The 21,368-nt window shown below is 39.5% G+C and overlaps 1 protein-coding gene across 2 annotated transcripts in view; it reads right to left on the reverse strand.

Moving 5' to 3' along the window:
- The window catches only part of LOC117960104 (inactive phospholipase D5-like), a 46,514-nt gene extending 27,230 nt beyond the window's left edge, over positions 1 to 19,284 (reverse strand). The window contains exon 1 of one of the 2 annotated variants that reach the window (XM_034897683.1): positions 18,474 to 19,284. In XM_034897683.1, the coding sequence (XP_034753574.1) occupies positions 18,474 to 18,641 (168 nt within the window). In that variant the 5' untranslated portion in view covers positions 18,642 to 19,284. Of the gene's footprint in view, positions 1 to 9,492; positions 9,933 to 18,473 lie in introns of those variants that run through there. The other variant, XM_034897684.1, reaches the window with a different exon arrangement.
- Positions 19,285 to 21,368: the final 2,084 nt, after the last annotated feature.

A 21,368-nucleotide genomic window follows, 5' to 3' on the forward strand; every position in this document is an offset into this window, starting at 1 on the left:
ATTTTTTACCTGGGGTACCAAACTTTCCAGCCCCACTGTATAAAGGAGCTTATTTAGTTCTCACTTTCTTTGAAATGGCTGTGTGCTGCTCCATTCGTGCTGTCACAGCATTGTCACCTTTGAGCTGCTGCCTGCTCTAACCTTATGGAAAGTGACATCGAGTGCTCCTCTCTAGAGAGACAGTGTGCTCTTAATTCATCTCACTGACAGTCTGTTCACGTCTCTTAAGTGAACCCAGGCCTCCAAGTGCTCTGCCAGCCGGATGAGCAGTCAAACAGACCTGCTCTTACTCAAGCACAATCACGGCAGCTTTATAAATATCTGACTTCAATGGGGCTCACATTCACAGAGAATTAGTGCTATTATGATGAAGATTATTTTTCGTCCAAGCTGTTGAAAGTTAGACAGAGTTTTGAGATCTTTGATGCGTGTGAAAGGTCACCAAGACCACAAAGCAAATTTAGCTGACTTTGAATTACAGAGTGCAGTACCTGGTTGGCTAAGGGCCCTTTTTCCATCTCTGGTTAATTTGAAAAAGGAGTGATCATCTCAGCTTGACGCCACTGGTCAAATAAAATAAAGAAATGGAAGACTAGATTCATGGTTCTTGGTCTTTAATGGCTGGAAGCCCAGACCTACATGTCTCTGAAGATTTTCCACTGTCAGTCTGTTTGACAGGCAGGCCTATCAGGTCTTGTGCGGTTGTGGATCTGCTCACTTTTGGGTTGACTCTGGACAAGAACCTGTTACAACCCTCACACTGTAGACCTACCAAGTTTAACCAAGTTATAAATATCTAAATTACTTGTGTACCGGTATATACTGTACATGTACAACAATTACACCAGTGTAATTCCATGAAAGGTTATTTCATGTTGACAAGAAAGGTGACAGGGCTTTTAGCTTTTGTTCTAGTGCTTGCTCATTGTTTATTTTTGTATACACTTACTATCTCATTACATTATTTACTTCTCACAGTCTCTGCATATCTGCCTCTGCATAGCCATGTGTAATAAAAATCCTCTTGCCTGGCTTAATGCCAACTTTTGTCTTTTTCACTTTCAGTATGAATCCACACATCATTGGAGCAAATCAATAGAGCAGGAACACCATCCATCTTTAAGACAGGTACACACAAAGGAAGGAGGGTGATCTGGAATACTGAACGGAAAGAGCCATGTAAGACGCTGAACTTTAATACCGTCAGTATTTCATTTTCTGTTAAACCAACCGGGCCACAACAGTATTTCACAAAATACCTCTTCCCTGTAAAGACACAGTCCATGAGTTAAAACATATTTGCAAATATCTCAATGCAATTATTTGACAAAACGACCCCATGACTGTTTCTGTCCTCTTTGCAAATGTTCTTGTTTCAAAGGTGGATTATAACTATGTTAACGACCCCATGAACTTGTGTGAATGCAATCACGTCCCAGCAGTATCTCTCTTATCACTCTCCTCCATTATGTTGTACAATCAGCTGCTGCTCAAGCATTTACCATAGATGTGAATTCCTAAATCTCTACACACTGTGTATTCTCTATCAAGAAAATTGAGATGCTTGGTCCTTGAAGGTTGAATATTTAGTAAGTAAGTACGTAAGTAAAGTTTATTTCTAGAGTATATTTAAACACAGCTTGAGGTGACCAAAGTGGAGTACAAAAAGCATCAAGGTGCTGTATAAACAGTAAAATGTAAAAAGGAAATGTAGAAATAGAAGACACACAAAAAAGCATCCCAACAACAACAGGCTGCAATTTAGAAATACAGAATAATAGGTCACAGAATGAGTGATTAGTGTGTTAAAAAGGCCGGAGTGTAAACATTTGTCTTTGTATTTACACCTACAACTGGAGGGAGCACATCTGATATGTAAAGGCAGCATTTAAGGAAACATTTAATTCTTATACCTGCATTAATTGATTTAAATAAAGGCTTTGTGACGATTGTAGGTCCAGTATTTACCATCCTTTTAGCTAAGCTTAAGTTTGGTCTTCACCAACTACTGAGGGACAAATCAGGCTCTGGAGCTGCTAGATGCTCCACTGTGTTCACCAGCTAGTTTTCTAATTTGTAACAGTGTGCAGTTTGTTGCTGAGCAGTTCATGTACATTGGGTCTTTAGGGCATTTTTGCTGAAAACAGCTGCCTGCGCTGACCAAATACAATGCTATGAGTAACGTTGCAGATCAGACAACCAAACAATGAACTGAAACTTGCTGAAACACCACCTGTGAAATGCCAATTCTGCAGATAATTCTCTGTGGGATCGCCACTATGAACAACTCATTTCTCATTATCCATTGTGAACATAAATATATATATATTAGAGCATCCTTATAGTAAGTAAGCCTGAAATTGGTAGAATGTACCATTTTATTATTATTTTATTATAGGGAAGAATTTCAAATTTTAGTACAATAATTGTGCAGTACTGCAACTTCTTATTTATGTTGTCTGGTACACATACACTGATTAATGTGCTGCAGGAGTACACTTTTTCACTATTTTTTGGGGTTGACATTGATCACTGATAAAGTTATTCTCAATTGAATGTCTTTTGTGTCATTGAAAGAGTCCTTTGTCAAGACTGAAGGTGTGGCCATCCATCACTCCTCAAGGCAGTCTGGGGAGGAGCGAGTAAGAGCTCAACAGTCCCAGCAGCTCCAATCTCTCCCAGATTTACTCATGCAGCCTCATACCTACACTCATCAATTCCTGCTCAACTGGGAACTGTGCCATCAATATGTTCTTCCATCCCTCTATCTGCAGCCTACACCCCTGGATCTTTTACCCGATTCCCACATGGGGCTTGTTGACATTGATGGTTAGCACATTGAATTGTTTGGAGGCCTGCTGAAACGATTCATCATCCAGTTTAATTCACTATGTCATGTTTTCACAAGGGAGGCTGGGATGCAGAAGCTGTATAGCTTATGCTTATGTGTCTCTGAAGCCCTGAAAACCATAATTTATTATTTCAATTGCATTTCAATTGTATTTGCATTAGATTGTCATGTAATTTGTTTGATATATTGATGAACCAAATTATGGTGCCCAAAGGATAAATCCTTTTGGTTTTGGTGTTCATCTGACTTTTGCTCTAGTGCCACCATGAGATTGACATTTGAGATTTTGGGTGAAACATCTCAACAACTAATGTACTGGCATTTAATTATGTCATTGCGAGCATTTTAGCACGCCGATGATAGCATTTAGCTCAAAGCACCCCTGTGCTTTAGTACAGCCTCACTGTGCTGCTAGCATGGCTCTGGACTCTTAGTGTCCTCTAAGTTATTTGTCTGGTCTGATTGTAAATTTATTGATCTCTGAACTTTGTAAATGTCCTGTTACACTGACAGTTGGGTCTTTGTTTCTGAAAAAGGGCCACACTCCCGCTGCCAGTAACTCAAATTCTAACAAAGGAGACTGCTGCAATATTGTAAATGACATATTTTGTAACTCAGCACGCATTCTGTATTGAAATCTAAAGATATCGTGTTGGGTGTCGATAAACAATAATACATAATTTCTTTCCAATTTCCAGAAGCTACAACAGTATGTCAGCCACTCTCACGCTTTCAATCTGCTTTCTCACACTCGCTCTTTCTCTTTTCCTTTGCAAAGCAGCCGTTTCTATTGATCCCAGCTAGGCTTTTAAAATCAATAAGTCAATTATAGTCCCATTAAAATGACATGAGAGCACTGCTGACCATGATGAGACCTGAGCCCACCGTTAAATCACCCAATAAACCCTTGTTGCTCCATTCAGTCAGCTCTGCCTAATCCTTCCTTTTGGTCCAGTCTTTAAGCTGGGTGCACTTGGTTGCATAAAGTCAGGTGAGGTCGGTGACTCGAGTCTGTTTGGTGTGTTCTGTGCCATTGTCAGTCGGAGTTGTCGGCTTTAATTTTGGCCAATTTGACTTGTTGAATGGGAAGGAGAGGAGTTGGACTCAATGACCAATCTGATCAGTGGAGCGCTTACACAAAAAATGACGTGCGGGATGAGCGGGACAAACGCCTCTCAAAATCTGAAGAAAATCTTTTAAAGTGACCTTTGTCGATCGGAAATGAAGAAAGATTTAGCAACTGTATGGCCTACTTCTTGCTTAAAATGTTGTCAGAAACACGTTTCAGTGAAATATCTTTGTGAAATGCGAGACTGTAATCCGAATGATCCCAAATCGGCTTTGTACAATGCCCTCCTTTACGTGTAGCGATACATGAGATGTGTGCTTTCTGTCGGCTCAGTTCTCCAGCTCACAGTGTTCTTGTTTTACTTAAAAGTAGATCTTTTGGCAGACCCCTGCATTTTTCACTGCTTTCCACTGCATTATCCATAATAGCAAGTGTATCCTGTTGCCATTGGTCACATAACAACCAACTACACTTCACTGCTTGTGCATGTGTTGTGTATGTGCGTGACTCCATGCGTTTGGGGTTGAATCAGCAGGATGTTCAATTGCATTAGCTCAGCTGGTGTATATAGATACATACCACACACACACACACTCAAGCACACACATCATGTCTGAGCCAAAAAGGGTTTCATTAAAGCTCTGCCAGTAGAGTTGTTTGGGCTAGAGCCCATGACAAGCCACAGGCCTTGGCTAAATGATTGCGATGGCAGGAATCAAAGAAAGACAGAGAGTGAAGAAGAGAGGGAGACTGCCATGAATTGATTCACAATAAGACCTTGTTTCCCATTTCCACTTGTACAATTCAACTGGACTTTTGATGGCAAAATGAAAATTTTAAAATTGGGTATGAGCCAACCAATCTTTGAAGCAATATGTCCTGTATTTGAACTTTTGAAGAACTGTTTGGATGTAGAAGCATATGAGAAAGATGTCTCTGTGATTAAAAACAAAAAAGAACTCTCCAAACACATGCATGTACAAATACACATAAAATCAGACGTACCCAGCACAACTCTTGCTTAAACCCTATTAGGTAATAAAAATGTTTTCTTTTTTTCCATGTTCTTTTTTAGCCAAAGAAAGAGATAACCTTGGGGACAAAGAGAACTGTCCGTCACAATATTTGCAGTGCAGCTAAAATAAAGCTGAGCAACAACTCTTCATCATGACCTTTCTCAGAGACTTGTCAGCCACTACAACTTTTCCCAATGCAGAATCTGTAAATCACAGCAGCTCTGAGTGCTTGTATTTCTTACACAAATTCCAAACAAACAGTGTGTGTGTGTTTATTTGTCTGCTTAGTGATGTCTGCCTATCATGCCTATGTCACTGTGTTTTTGTGTGGCATGGCTGGATCGACGGCCCATCACTTTGGACTGAAATAATTAATACTGTAATCAATGAATTATTTCGAGGATCTTCTGACTTTTTCTCCAACGCCACCATAAGGTTGACATTTTGGGGCTTTGGGGAAATTTCTCAACAACTATTGGATGGATTGCCATGACATTTGGTACGCACATTCATTTTCCCCTTAGGATGAATTATAATAACTTTGCCAATCCCTCAAACACTGTTTACAGATTGGAGAGTACAGCCTCACAGAGCTGCTACACATTAGCCTTGTTAATCTGTTCACATGAACGAAACAGAGGTATTTGGCACTTTAATGTCATTCATTGTGGAACAGTCTGTACGGTTAGACATTGATATAGTTGCTTTCTTGATGCAAAGTTTTACCTTGAGCACAGTGTATGACTGGAGTTTTATTGTGTGCATGGCCCTGACAGTCTCTCAGCCTTCTGTGACTTCTATCCCTCATTAAAAGGTTTTTGTTTGGTGGAACAAACGTTAATATAATCTGACTTTAATAAAAACTACTCTTGTTGAATGGCCTTTGTCACTACAATGAGTTGCAGTTTCTTCATTACACACTGTCACAATGAATAAGCACCTGTGTCATCATGAGTAACCACTCTCATATGAGTATGTAATACTGTACCAACCTGTCAGATCAACTTTTTTTCACAAAACATGGACTGTGGATTTTGTCTCATACATCTTACATAAAATGGGATTAGGAAGGGCTCTCTTACTGGCCAGTGTGAAAAGAAGGAATCATAACAGAGAAGAAAAATTGTTGTTTGTAGCACTTTTTCACAATGGCTGCATCCCATGTAGTCAATACCAGGCCCTTGACATTGTGAATGACAGCTTACTGGCGTGGCACTTTATTGCATCAGAGCCTTTGACAAGGTTATTCATTCATTCATCATTGTGCCATTCCTGCTATGACAGGTCAAATGTTTGCTATGTGAAAGGTCTGGAATGATCCATCAGTAAAGCAAACCACTGTTCACATTAATTATCTTTTTCAAGATAACAGCACATCTTTTTTGACAAATTGAGAATGTCTCTGCATGTTGTATCTTCCATGTAATTGAAATGAACTTACTGTAGTTGTTCATTGCACAACTTAATGCAAATTGATGCAGAGTGAAGCTGTCACAGTCATGAAACAGATACACTCTCAAATTTAGGTGTACAAAACACTGGCCCATTAGAGACATAATTGCAACTGAGGAGCATGCACTGAAAGAACACTGAATAGCAAAGACAAGCATGCACATCCAAAGTAGCTGTGAAAAAGGTTTACCACTGGTTTCACAACAATGCTATCTGTCACACAGACAATAGAATGAAACTGTTAAAGAATGAAGTTTAATCTCTCTTACCCTTGTCTCAAAACTATCAAGTTACAGTAATGCATATCAATACACAAATTTATAAAATGTGCATATAAAATAATACGCCCTGTGAAAAGGGATCAATCATGTTATTTATATAAGAAAGCATCAATATTGAATCCCTGATGAATGCTCACCAACAAAGAGTTAACATCCTTTCCTCCTACAAATCTGATTCAATGAAGGTCAATCCATAATTAATGCTTTGATAAATTGGATTGTGCGTTCTCTGCTAAGACCTTGTAATGTTCTGAGAGGTGTCATTTGTTTTGCCTAGTAAACGCTTGATAGTACAGAATGATGAATAATGTGTCTGCCAACAGTACCGAATTGCCATTGAAGAAATATCACGCGCAGTGATTTCACTGACTCTGGATCTGTCCCACTGCTTAATGCAAGGAGCCAGAGGTTTGGATGCTGTGGAGACCATGTCAGGCGTTTTGGGCTTTGCTTTGTACCATGGTCTGATGGACCTCTGGGTCTGTTTGTGTGTGTGCATGTGATGTAGGAGTGTGTGCCTGTGTACTGCCTATTGATGCTGTCTGTGTTTTTTCTGCCACATCACCTTTCCTGCCTGTAATCTTTGTTCCCCTACATGCTTTTCTTCTCTTCTTCTTCATTCCCATCACTACCTCTACTTTTGTCTCTCCCCTCCTTCCCATTGTTAGAAAATCAGCGTGAAGTAGGTCAGACTTGGCCAGACAATGTCGGTCCTGCATCCCACTTATAAGCCATTGCTCTGTGCAACCAGGCTGAAAGAATGTGGGACCATGAGGCAGAGAGGAAGAGGAAGAATCAAAGAGGAAGACAGAGGGAAAGAAGGAGTGATGGTAAAACAACACTGTAAAGGCCCAGGCCTGAGCTTAGGCTAGTTGTCCTACTCCAGCATTCTTTGATTTCATTTGTGTTATGTTAAAGTTTGCTACGAAATAAGCATGTATTGGCATAAAAGGATAATTCATTTCTGGGGAATTTTGTTTTTATGTACGTACCATCTACCCAAAATGACACATATTCTTGGATATTTTTTGCCTGGTTCTGGAAGCAGTTTATAAAGCATGCTGACTTGTAAAACAAGCCTAGATAACTTTTTGGCTACTTTTTATACAAGAAGTTTGATATTTACATTGAGTTTTAAATAATCTGATTATAATATATTGGTTAATAGTACTATAACCACTTAAAAGTGTTCTAAACAATGTCACACGTTTTTTAAAGATTATTTTTGGGGGATTTTCCCTTTATGATAGTGACAGTGGATAGACATCAAAGGGGGAGAAAGATGGGGGGGGTGGTGGCACAGGTCGGATTCAAACCCAGGCCACTGCAGGACCCAGCCAACATGGGGTGAACGCTCTTAATGGGTGAGCAAGAGGCCGCCTTCCATCATGTGTTTTTTAGACTACATTTTTGTCACATCCAGCAAACATTTCCTCACTGTCTGTGAGCTGCCTGTCCCCTGAAAACATTGTAAAGAAAAACAAAAAAACGTGGTCTCTGTAGACAACCCAGGGTCTACAAACGCCAACAAAAACAAACCAGCACCACCAAACATAACAAGCATTCCAGCCAATAACCAACAAGAAAGATCTGGGGGTGGGGGTTGGAAGGCTGGTGAGCAGAAGTAGGGAAGAGAGGGAGAGGGGACAGAATGAGGAGGAGGAGGAGGAGGAGGAGAAGGAGGTGGAGGGAGGTCCAAGCTAGCCTCGTTTTGTTTAACAATACTTTGAACGTCAACAAGAAGTAACATCACCCAACATTGCATAGAGCACCTTTAATATTAATTACTTCATAGAGCTATGAACAATAAACTTCTTGTCAGTGCTCTCTGGTGGACATACTATAAAAATAAATCACCTCAAACATATTCTGGCATTTCTGTACTGCAATTTCTTGTTCACATATATAACATATATTGGTTGAACATATAGCCCAATGTTGCAACTTTGTCTCCTATAAATTACATTTCTATACTATACTATATTTGCACTGAGCTATTACTGATCGATTTATTGTTGTAGCTTTTCAACGATAAATCCAAAATTGCTTTTCAGAAACTAAAGCTGGATGTGCAGGGGATCAAATCTTCTTCTTCCCATGGCAAAAACCAGTACACAAAAATAAAATACTTTTTGTTGTCTACCATTACTGTAAACGTCTTGCTGGGTCTGCCCAGCAACATGCACTTCACAGGTTGTGAAGGTATCACAGTAAAGCAGCTGTGAGTAAGCTGTGTAAGACGGGATTGCAACAAGGTGGGCATGTAATTTTATCAGCATTTTTATTAGGTGTACAACCCCTTCTTCTTCTAGATTTATTCAAATAGACCACACTCTTTAGGCATGCATTGACTCACATACAGGGACTCATTTCACAGTTTTACTGTTAAATACCTCCCAGGATGTAAAAATCAGTATAACGTTAAAAATTGGATTCTTAGAAACAAGGCACAAGACTACCCCTCCACAAACATCTCCACATACACATATGTTCACAGTTAAAAACCCACTGAAGTGTGAATAAATTGAAGCCAAAGAACAGTCAGAACATCTGACACTTCTGGAAAGAAACATTATCACTCCCCATCCAAAGCAAATGGGTTGAGAGCCCATGTTTTTTTTCAGTTCAATACCAATAGATAGATAGATAGATAGATAGATAGATAGATAGATAGATAGATAGATAGATAGATAGATAGATAAATAGATAGTCAAAGTATTGACAGTAAGACAGTGAAAAAAAATGAATGCAATGTTTGGCTGAGAGCCCAGCAACACCGCAAACACATACAAACTAAACAAATTTATATTAAGAAGACCTCACCTTCATGGCGTCTCCTTCAGTCGCTAGTCCACTCTGATACACATGTGCTTTTCTGTGTGTGTGTGTGTGTGTGTGTGTGTGTGTTTGTGTGTGTAAGCTATAAAATCTGTCGCCTCTGTCCCTGGAGTCACAGGGGAGGGGAGTCGGTACCTCTCTGCAGCAACAAAATAATGTGTTGTAAATGTGTGTGTGTGTTTGTGAGATCAGTGAGTCGGAGAGGTAAAGTGCTGCTCCTCCTGCCTGTTAACTCTAACACAGAAGGACACTCCTAAATCCTAACACGATGCCATCTGCATCTATCCATATCTGCCTCTATCTATATATCTATCCATCCATCTATCCTCTCCTCTGTTTCCTGTCCATCCTCCTTTCTGTCTTACTTTCCTCCTCTCTTCTTGCCTCACCACATCGTGTGTTGGTCCACCTCCTTCTAACTCTCCCTCCCTCCGTCTATCTCCCCACCCTCTTCCTCTAATAGAAAGCTCACATTTCTCTGTTCTCCCATGTAGAGAAAGAGGGAGGGAGGCGGGAATAAATAGATGGATGGTCCGGCTCTCATCTTTTTTTCACAGTCCATCCATCCACCTGTCCTTTCACCCTACTGTGCATAAGATGCCCTGCCTTTGCGCTCACCTAATTAATCTCCATGTGTTTGAAAACCTTGAAACACACATTATAGACAGATTTTGAAAATGTCTTAACAAAGCAGAGGCACTACAACATTTACTTAGTTTTACTCTCCTGCACTCTGTTTGATCACATGTGATGAAGTCATCAATTTTGTGCACACACACACACACACACACACACACACACACACACACACACAGAGGATCACAAAGAAATGCTTAATGGTATTCAATAGTCAAGCTCAGTGTGAGTAATGTTAGGTAACATTAATCAAAGATATCACATCAAGTAATCAGTCTTGGATTTTAACTTTTAAGTATGCACCGGCAGCACATTGAAATGCACCGCAGCTCATGTTCACATGCAGAACAGAGCTCGTAAATCTTTTTACAGCGAGTCAGTGTGCCCTCCAGCTGTGTACTGACACAGAATGGCCAAAAGAGGATGCTATTGCACTTCAGAGTCAACTACGGTGTAATAGCAAGAGAAGAATGGTCTTCTTACTGCTTACTCTATTTAATTGTGGTCAGTCAGTTTTCAGCCAATGTACTGTATTATTAAAATGCAACTTTTAATTGTTAGATATCCTAGGGGTTGGTAGAAGTATGTCTTTTAGGCATAAAGTCAGTCAATTGTCATTTGTAAGTACTGTTACTCACTATAAATGCAGAATGGTGGATCAGAGATAATCATAACACAGAGAAGACACCGTTTTTTTTTCCATTGTTAAATCCCTTTTAAATACATTGTCTTAATGTCTTTCAAACCCACCAGCGGCTCTAGCTCAGCATAACTTTACTGCATTGACAACAAAACCCCAAAACAAACATTATAACTTCAACTTCAAATCACTTGCAAGGAGGACCTTAAGCCTTAAGCTTAAGATTGTTTTGCTTGTCCATTATTGGAGCTGCTCATCTGTATTATGGAATGTTCTTCTTTTTTACATCAACATTCAGCATTCTGCAGACAGCAAGTTAGATAGATAAACAAAATCATTAAATCATCCTAACTTTTATTTTTACTCTTTGTAAATCATCCTGAAATATAAAAGAACTGACTATCAATAAAGATGCAATGAATAAAAACACATGAGATTGTTGCGACACAGAAACATTATCATGCAAACTTCTGAGCAGGAGCTTTCATTGTAGTGCCTATCATTAACATAACTGTGTGGCTAATATTAAGATATTCATGTATTTCTAAGTGTAGGAGTTTTATGTCATCCATCTATAAAAGTTGGAGTTTTTATATTGTATTGCACTGCAGAACTGTGATTTTCTTTTTTTTTAGCTGACTTGGCAATGCTTAAAATAGAACGAGGGAGACTTTGCTCACCCCTGTCTTACAATGACAGTTGGGTGTGTGTGTGTGTGTGTTTGTGTGTGTGTGTGTGTGTGTGTGTGTGTGTGTGTGTGTGTGTGTGTGTATGTGTGTGTGTGTGTGTGTGGTAGTTAGTTTCTGTGGGATTTACTGTCAGGAAGTAACAGCCTGGAAAAGAGTTGACCCAACAAACAACATAAGCTGTTGAATGAGATTCCCCCCATCGTTTCGTGGCATCTATCTGCACCAGATGGTGATTTGTTACAGTAACAGAAATACACTGGTGGCTTTACAATCATTTTACTGCAGGATGTCAGGGGTGTGAAGACAAGGCACAGCCTCTAATTGGAGTGATGGAACAGATGCACAACTGCAAAGTGGCAAAGTTGCCAAATAATGTTTCACACTAACACTCGCTCTCTTTTTCTTGCACAATTTGTATTTGTACATTAACCATATCAAATTCAAAATTTAAAGAACGTTTAGCTGCCCATGGATTGGATCAGGGACAAATAGGCCTACTGTTGTCTTCTCACCTATTGCCTCCTCTCCCATCTTCTCACCTAACTCTGCAAGAAAGTGAATGCGTGTATTTCCCAAAATGTCGACCTATTTCCGTAAGTAGCTGTCTACTAAAGCAAATGTAGCCTAACTATACATGCACATGATTTGGACAACATATCAATAACTAATCAACAGACATTTATCAAGTGCCACCTGCAGTCAGAAGGGTAGTTGTGAGGGTAATTAAAAAAATCACATAACCAAGGGTGTTGATCCCCACAGCATCAGTGAGCTTCCTACCTGTACATTTATTATTGTTTGCTCTGAATAGAGACAGCTATATTGTGATAAATGTTATAAAAAAGTAAAGTTAACTCCCTGCGTACAGGAAGTAATGTTGCACCAGAAGGACTCCTTGACTGACCTAAAGGCTCAGAAGCATTGAGACCCTTTTCATGAATCATTACACAGTCAGCACACACTTAAAACCTGATACACACAACCACACAGATGTTAAAGAAGAGACTGTAATAAAGGCATCAAGTAATAATAGATAGCTTTATAGCTCGGCTTTATTACAGATTTCAGTGAGAATGTACTAAACTTCCAATATGAAAACTATAAGCAGTGAATTGTTCGCCTGTGAAATTCCATACAACACATTTTTATAATTCAAGATGCTAGAGAGAGCAAATGGATATTATGACAATAAATCCCTTTGAACCCCTGTTCTGAGCTCAATGCTGGAAGTGCTTAAAGAGCTTCTTTTTCTGACAATGTAGATTATCCCACTCAGATGTTTATCCCTGGTTTTAATCCCTGACATTTTACTGACATATGGATTTCACAAATCACTCATCACCCCGCGGTTACACTCATGTAACACTTTTAAACTAAAGTAATTTGTCTGTGAGTCTAATGAATTTCAGCTAATTGCTTAATTAGTTTACCTCATGAAAAAGAATATATGGCTTCCAGTGGAGTCTCACCATTAATCTGTCTCTGCATGTAGTGTGTGTGTGTATGGGTGTGTGTGTGTGTGTGTGTGTGTGTGTGTGGGTGTGTGCGTGTGGGTGCTAGTGTGTGTGTGCGTGTGTGTGTGTGTGTGTGTGTGTGTGTGTGTGTGTGTGTGTGTGTGTGTGTGTGTGTGTGCGTGCGTGTTAAGAGAGTGTAAGACTGAAAGAAATTAAGAAGGAGGTAACATTTTTTGCAGTCTTAGCAACCACGCAATAAAGAAACTCACACAAAAATTAGCCAATTAAAGTAAATGAGACAAGGGAGATTTAAAGCTCACATGTGGTAAAACTGACAGCCTGCATAATTCAAACCAGTGGATCCTGGAAAGATATTCAGTTAGTTAGTGTTGCAACCGATAGTGTTCATTGTCGTGCTTCTGCATGAGTAACACGCACCGGCACAGACAATCAGATGTGTGCACAGAGGCAATAGCTCCCTCTACTGTTCTTAAGGTCTAAATGGTACAATCCCCCTCATTCACAGCCAGTCATTCACTTTTATAAAGCCTCTGTGGATGACATGATATAAAATAACAAGTTGGCTTATGGCATATGGCTTATACACAAAGAGATGCTTTTATCTGAAGTGTATATGCCATTATAATGTCACCATGACGACCAGTAGTTGTTAGATTCTTTGCATATTAAGATTTGAATAGAACATGGTGATCTTGGCAAATATAATGCATTGCTATAGATTAAGCTACTTACCAATTGCCATATATGAAATAGTAATGATACTTTACTTTAACCCCACATGTTTAGCATTGATAAGCAGTATGTTAACATTGACTAAATTATTTATCTTGCACTATAATGTAGATGCAAATGGATATATAACTGTTGTGTACACATATCAACTATAACTCATCTTATGTGCACCCCTAAGTGGTTGCTGGTGACTGGCAATGACAACAAGAATGACAATACAGTACATCTCAGTTGCAAATGTGTATTCAAGTGAGGTTGAACAATTCTTGCCAAGTACTAACAAAGACTTACAAATGTATATTATAGCTAAATTACAACTGCATTATGATGTGTTATTGGATGTGCATATACTACTTAGAAATGCCAAATGTATGGGTTAAAGGAAAGTGTTAAAGCAGTTTAATTAGCTCCACCTCAAAGAACACATGCCAACATTCCTAAGCTATCTCAAGGGTTCCTTTTACCTGATGTACACCGATGTTACTTTTAATATTGTGTGATATTGAAATGCAATTTGGTGATTATACGTCAATGTACTTTCAGTATAGTACTCAGTAAGTAAAATTTAAAAAAAAGCAGGACTCTGAGACATATTCTCTGACCAGGTCACTTTGTCCAAACACTTCTTCACTGCAGATTAATTTATGTCTAAACTAATTACAGGAAGAGAGAACAAAATACAGTGATTAATAGATGATTAAGTCTTACTGGGGGGGTGGCAATTAGGTAACCGCAAGATGACTGAATAGCAGTGTGAATGCTTGAGTGTTAATCCACGTCATCTGTGATTTGGTCTAGCAGTTGACAGTGAGTAAATTATGAGTTTGTTCTCTAACAGCTAATGCATCATGCAATGTTTAGCAGCAAACAGACAGGAAGGAAAAATTTAATTAAAGCCAGAAGCCTGAGCACAATGTTGAATTGCTGCTGAAGCGAAGCTGAACCAATAGCCAAGCTGTCAAACAGAGAGCCAAATACCCCAGCATCAAATTAATTGGCTCCCAGCATGAAACACTCAACATAGATTATATTTTCTGAATATAAAATCAGCAATACGTCCCTCTCACAAAAAAAAATCATCTCTCTTCTTGTCTCACTTTCTGCAAAAGCACCCTTGTAACTTGGACAGGAAAAAAATCCTTGTACGTGAAAGCTTGGCTTACTTTGATCAGCCCCTGCAGGCAATGAAGAATTTCCTCTATTTTACTGGCTTCCCATCACTGGCTGTCTCACATCTACCACAGATCCTGTCCAATTTGTTTCAGAAAAGACCATTACTAAACCAATTACACTGACAGTGATTTCTTTTAATATGTTGATGAGAAAACAATGACATTGGAACATCTAATTGATTGATCAAAGCTATCTAACAGCGTTATAAGGAAACTGCTCTATGTCTGACTTGTGTAGAGAGCAGCACAAAGCTCAAGGTGAATACTCCCTACAGCTTACACTCACCAATTAAAAGAAAGAAAAGAACACAAAATTGAAAACATGTCCATCTTTAAGTGAAAAAGTCAGGTCTGTGCTGCTTTGAACGAGGAGACAAAACCCAAGGCGTTCACCAGATAATAGGGATGAACGGCAGACTTACACTACAGTTAACATTCAGTAAAACGCATGAATCCAGACACCAGAAATTGCACACCAATAATATCTCATGTCCAAAATCTTGCGCATTCCTCCCAATCAAAGCCATAATGTTTTACATCCAAATCAAAACTGTATAATTTGTATCTGTGATTGCCCACTTATCCCAAATGTATTCCATATATCCTTCTGTTTGCTTTCTTTTAGCTTTTATTTGATAGCTAACATTAAACTAGTGTCAAGAAGACGCGCCAAAAGTTCATATAACGGCTGAATCCTTTTTGTTTCAGTTTGAGCTGAATAAAACTTCTAAATGTACTTAACTCTCTTCTTCATAAACTTCATCTTCATGATTGTCAATCTCCCACAGTATGAGATAAAAGTGAAAGTGAACCTTTTAGACCACTTTGTATCCAGGAGGGAAAGCCTCAATGGCAAGGGCCCTATGTGGTTTAACCAATATTATTACTGATATTGGACATTCTACCGTCTGTGATCCAGACTCAGCCTCCCCACCTGGCTGCTGCCTCGTCTTCTTCAAGTCCATCTTAAGAGTATACAGTGAATACACCTAATCAATAGAAACTTGAAATGCTAATTTATGTACCTAAGTGCCATTATCCAAAGATGCCTAATGGTGTAACATCCACTTAGATGCATTAACATAGTTTTAGAAACAAAAGCACTGTAACCACACTGTACATGCGCTGATGTGAATCAGTCAGCATAGGTTCATGTAACAGGAAAGACAGTGGATAATAAAGGACTGTACTGTTTAAAGGACTGTAGACTGTGCAATAACAACAATCACATAAGTTCACACTGTAAATGTGTTTGTAAAACGTCTGGCATTGTAACAGTCACCATGTGATAATTTGGTTCTTTCTAACATTGTCACATTTGGATGTAGCCTTTCTCTACAACTTCTATCACAGTATGATCTAAAAACACCATTTTTAAATTGACGACCAAAGGTTTTCATCACATTTCTCATTACTGTTGCCCGGGGACAGCCCCAAGTCAATCACCGCCAAGGGGCCTTAAATGAGGCTCATGCTTGAACTGAACAGGAATGTTTGACTGCAGCATAAGTTAAGTAAACTTTCGTTTAATAACTTTATTAATTGTCACCTTTGTTATTACAGTGATTGGAATTGTTTTAGTTGTTGTGAATCCCATTTGTTGTCAGTTACACCAAAAGCCTCACAGATTAGTAGTATTAGTGCACTGTAATGAACTATCATACAGAATTTCACAGATTGAGAATTCTTATCAATGCATTTTCTAACTCTATTTATTTCATAGCCACCATGAATCCTGAATGCAGATGTTAAAATGTAAAAACGCTCGTCTGCTCTGCGGCGCTTTAGTAATGATAATAATTCAATTTATTTAAAGGCGCCTTTCTCAGCACTCAAGGATGCTGTACAGGGTATTCATACAATAAAAAAAAGCAAAAAAATACTATACAACAAAAACAACAGAAAAGGCAGAGCAATAGACATTCAAGTGGAATACGCAGTTTTAAAAAGAATTGTTTTGAGTTGAGACTTGAATCGGGGAATGAATCAATGTTTCTGAGTTGGGGTGGTAATGAGGTCCAAAGACGGGGAGCAGAGCGACTGAATGCTATGCTCGCCATGGTGATGAGACGGGCGGAGGGGACAGAGAGGTGTATGGAGGAAGAGGATCTGAGGGAGCGGGAGGGAGTGGGATGCTGGATGAGATCAGAAAAATATGGGGAGGCAAGGTTGTGGATGGCCTTGAATGCTAAAAGGAGGACTTTGAATTAGATACGGAACTGGACCGGGAGCCTGTGGAGCTGTTGGAGGACAGGAGTGATGTGGTGGCTGGAGGGGGTTCGAGTTAGGATGCGGGCAGCTGAATTCTGGACCAATTGAAGTTTAAGGAGGGATTTGTGAGCGAGACCGACGAGGAGAGAGTTGCAGTAATCCAGACGGGAAGTGACGAGACTGTGGAAAAGGATGGCGGCAGTGTGGGGGGTAAGGGAGGGGCGGAGGCAATTGATGTTTCATGGGTGGATGCAGGCAGACCGGGTAATGTTATTGATATGGGGGTTGAAAGGATAGCATAATGTCAAGGATGACACCCAGACTCTTAAAGCTTTAGTTCAGGATTTCCTGAGACTCATGACTGACTGACTCAAAGTTTTACAAGTTGTTGCTGAACTTGTGACTTGAATCACACCGACAGCGGTACTCAATGTGCCTAAAGTACTCTGTATCAAATGTCTTATCTCATGCTTCTCCTACAGTACTTTACATCCTTGTCAGCGGGGTGACTCTTGCTCTGACGTTAAATGTACATTATGTCCAGGCAAGAGAAATGTAATCAGTCACGTACTGAGCATTAGCTATATACTACAATTCCCTTTATTAGGCTTAATGCAGCATTTAAATTGTTGTTAACTAGATGCATAGAGACTGTTTGTGTGTGTGCGTTTAACTGGCTGTGTTCGTCATTTAAGTGTGTGAGTGTGGACCTGCAGAAAAGGGGACAGGCTAAATCATCATTCTAGCTGGTTATACAGACAGGCTTAGAAAGCTGCTCTCTGAATATGGCACTGTTCCCCTCCAACATCAAATATTCAACACACACCTTATCCCTTCCTTCCCCTGATGCTAAATGCCTACACGTAAAAGCCCTGTGTAGAATGCTGATACTGTTTACCTACAAGCAGCAAGTACTCTAAGGACCTTACAACTCTTTTCAATAGTCCACAACATTTTATTTTGTCAAGTAGTGCCTTCAAACCTCCATGCCCTGATTGCATACTGCAGGTAGCCTTCTTCTCCTTCTAATGCCATTCTAGTCTCGGGTCGAATATTCAAAATTGACAAAACCAATTTCCTCCCAGATATCAACACCCACACTTCTCTCCTGTTTTAAACAAGCATTTCAACTTTAATGTTCCCTTAAAAAAACAGTAATCAGTGCAGAATAACTGACATGAATGGACACTCAGCAAAACATTTATTTTTTTTTTTGCATTTAAGTTGAGAAAAATGCATGAATATGACAGGTTTTGGCCAAACCAACCTCCAGTACATTAGTGGAATGGTGGTTTTCAGTTGTATTGCACACTTTACAGTACTAAAGGATTAAATATTATAGATTTTCTTGAATAAATATGTGTTAACTGAATGATTTTCTCCGACCCCAGGTCCAGAATTCAGAACTTACATGTTCCAGTTTGTCCTTCCTGCGAAGCCAGATGGCGGCTGAGTAGTCCTGATGCTGCACTGCTGTTAATATGGAGCTGGCTGGAACCCCGATGGGTGGCATGCCGAACCCCAACCCCTGAACCCGTGAGTCCAGGCCCATTGTCCCACGGGTCCCTCGTAGCTCCATTATAGCCAGATGGATGGGTGGGTGGATGGTCCCTCAGTCTTGGTAACAAAAAAAGAGTCAATTAGATTGTCGATCTTCTGTTAGTAGCTGATGCAAACTCTTCCTCTTTGATATGCATTGTGCACATTTAGGCTGACCGCACTTTTTACTTCCTTTGTACATGGTGAAAAAATGAATATACTTGTAAAGTGTCTGGCAAAAGGTTGTGTTTTTCTTCCAAGCAATTTTTTGCAAGCATTCTGCTCCAGTGGAGAGTCATCTGACAGGACGTTGAAAATATGGAAAAAATATCACAAAGCTTTTTTTTAACCAAAAATTGACCAAAACACACAAGATCTAAGTTTGAAGCTTTGCATTCCTTAAAGGCATCACCACATAGCTTCCATTTTCACAATACCCCTGTGTTCATAAAGAAGCAGCATCCTTTTCTTCACCACTATTGGCAAATGTCCACAGGCTGGAGGAAAATCCTCTTCCAGTGTGTCTCCAGTAAGCAGGGCTTCACCTTCATGCAGAGATATTTGCTGAGCAAGGCTGGACTGGGTTTTAACTGAGCACAGAGCTGTTAGGCTCTGCTCTCAGCAGACCGGGGACTTTGATCAGGACTTCCACAGATTCAGGCATCCCCAGTGCACAGCGTGGGAGTGTGTTAAAAATGGGAGGAGAAAGGGAAAGGGAGGGGTATAAAAACACAGAGGAAGAGGTCTGAAGAGAGAGGGGACAGAGAGAGGTGTGGTGATGCTGATGCAGTATCATGGAGGAAGGATAGACCTCTATGTAAAATAGACACCAGTGGAACCAACGGCCCTAATAACAAACTCAATAGACACACCCATACCTATTTATCTCCCAAAATCTCTTTCTCTCATTCCCATTTCTCCATCCAACCCCCCACATATCAGTCTTTTACTCCTCCTATCTGTCATCAACTCTATCCTTCTTTTACAGTTTTTTGTTGCTTGCAACAGTCATGTTTTCTCTTTCTTTCCACTACTAATAATTGATAATTGATTTATATTTGGGTGTGTTGCTCTCTCCTTTTACCCTCGACAGGATGCTATCCGTGGCTACACATATGCACGTCTCACTACACACACACACACACACACACACACACACACACACACACACATACACACACACACACACACACACACACACACTCAACTTGGCACACCAGAGAAGAGTGGTGCAGTAAGGCTGCAGTATACCCCTCTTCCCACCTAGGCTTGCAACAACAAGCAACAGAGCTTTAAAACTTTGATTGGCTTATAACTTGCATTTTGGCAAAGCAATCCACACTGTTTATGGTACACACACACACACACACACACACACACACACAATCTAAATGTTAAAATCATTGCTGGCAACAGCCAGCGTACCTTATGTCAAACTTGAAATTGGAAGAATCCCTCATTTTTGCTTGGTTTAACTCTCAGCTACAGCTGTTGAGATACTTACAACTGGCAATGGAATACCAAGATACTGCCAATTACTGTATATAACCATATAACTGGTATGCCAATTATATTACAGTTTTTTACAATCACTTTGCTACTACTTTCAGAACCTTGATATCATTTTTCAAAACTCTAGACACAAAACTTAAAACGGTCATCAGTTGTACACAGGCTGTCCAATGTTCAAAACAAACAGGTGACAATGAATCTTGGATTCTTGAAACTTTCACGATCTAAACATGAAATATGATCTAAACATGAAATGTTGTTTCTTTCTCCATACTACTATGCAACCGTAACTTATCATTTTGAGCAGTTGTATACATTTATAGTCAGATCACTGTAATCAAATGCATAGAATAAATTATTTGAAATGTAATGTGTGAATTGCTTTTTGAAGTAGTTGTGCTTTGATGTTATGTTGTGTCATATTGAACAGGTGATTTTTGTTAAATGAACAAATTATCTTAGGTTTATGTTTATTGCATTCAAGTAATTAAAAAGTGTTAGAGTCTTGAAAAGGTTTGCATTTTGGTCATTGGTTGTGAGTAGTATGTCTAGAGTTTGGAAAAATAACACCAATGTTCTGAAATTAGTGCCAAAGTGATTGAAAAAAAACTGAACAAATATGTAAGATTACAATATAATGGCATCAGGGTATCTGGTTGTTACCTATTGAACATGCAAGGTAATTATAAATTAATTCAGGGTGCGGTCAAAAATAAGTGTTTATTTTTTAGGAGACCTGAATGGACACAATTTACAACACTACCAGTTTTCTTATTATTATTATATCATATCATTTTGTTTTGTGTTTTTGTATTGTATTCTTCTTTTCTCCTTCATGCTGTAACGGATGCTGGTGACTTTAATATATTTGCGGGAGTCATCCCAAAGGGATTAATAAAGCTAATAAAGTCTAAGTCTCTAAGTCTTTACTACCATATTTACTGCTGTGGTGGAACAAATATACACACTTTTTCCTGACAAAGAACGAAGAGACAGTGGGCCGGTTACCTCAGTTGGTAGAGCAGGAGCACAGGTGTAGGTGTACTCCTCAATGCAGCGGACATGGGTTCAACTCTGACCTGCGGCCCTTTGCTGCATGTCATCCCCCCCCTCTCTCCCCTTTCATGTCTTCATCTGTCCTGTGTAAATAAAAGCCTAAAAATGCCCCCCAAAAAAATCTTTCAAAAAAAAAACGAGATAGAAGGGACAGAAATATCAGATGCAAATGCAGCATCAGACATGTACTTTACATTCA

This window comes from Etheostoma cragini, chromosome 17 (genome assembly GCF_013103735.1).
Source record: "Etheostoma cragini isolate CJK2018 chromosome 17, CSU_Ecrag_1.0, whole genome shotgun sequence".
NCBI classification, from domain to species: Eukaryota; Metazoa; Chordata; class Actinopteri; order Perciformes; family Percidae; genus Etheostoma; species Etheostoma cragini.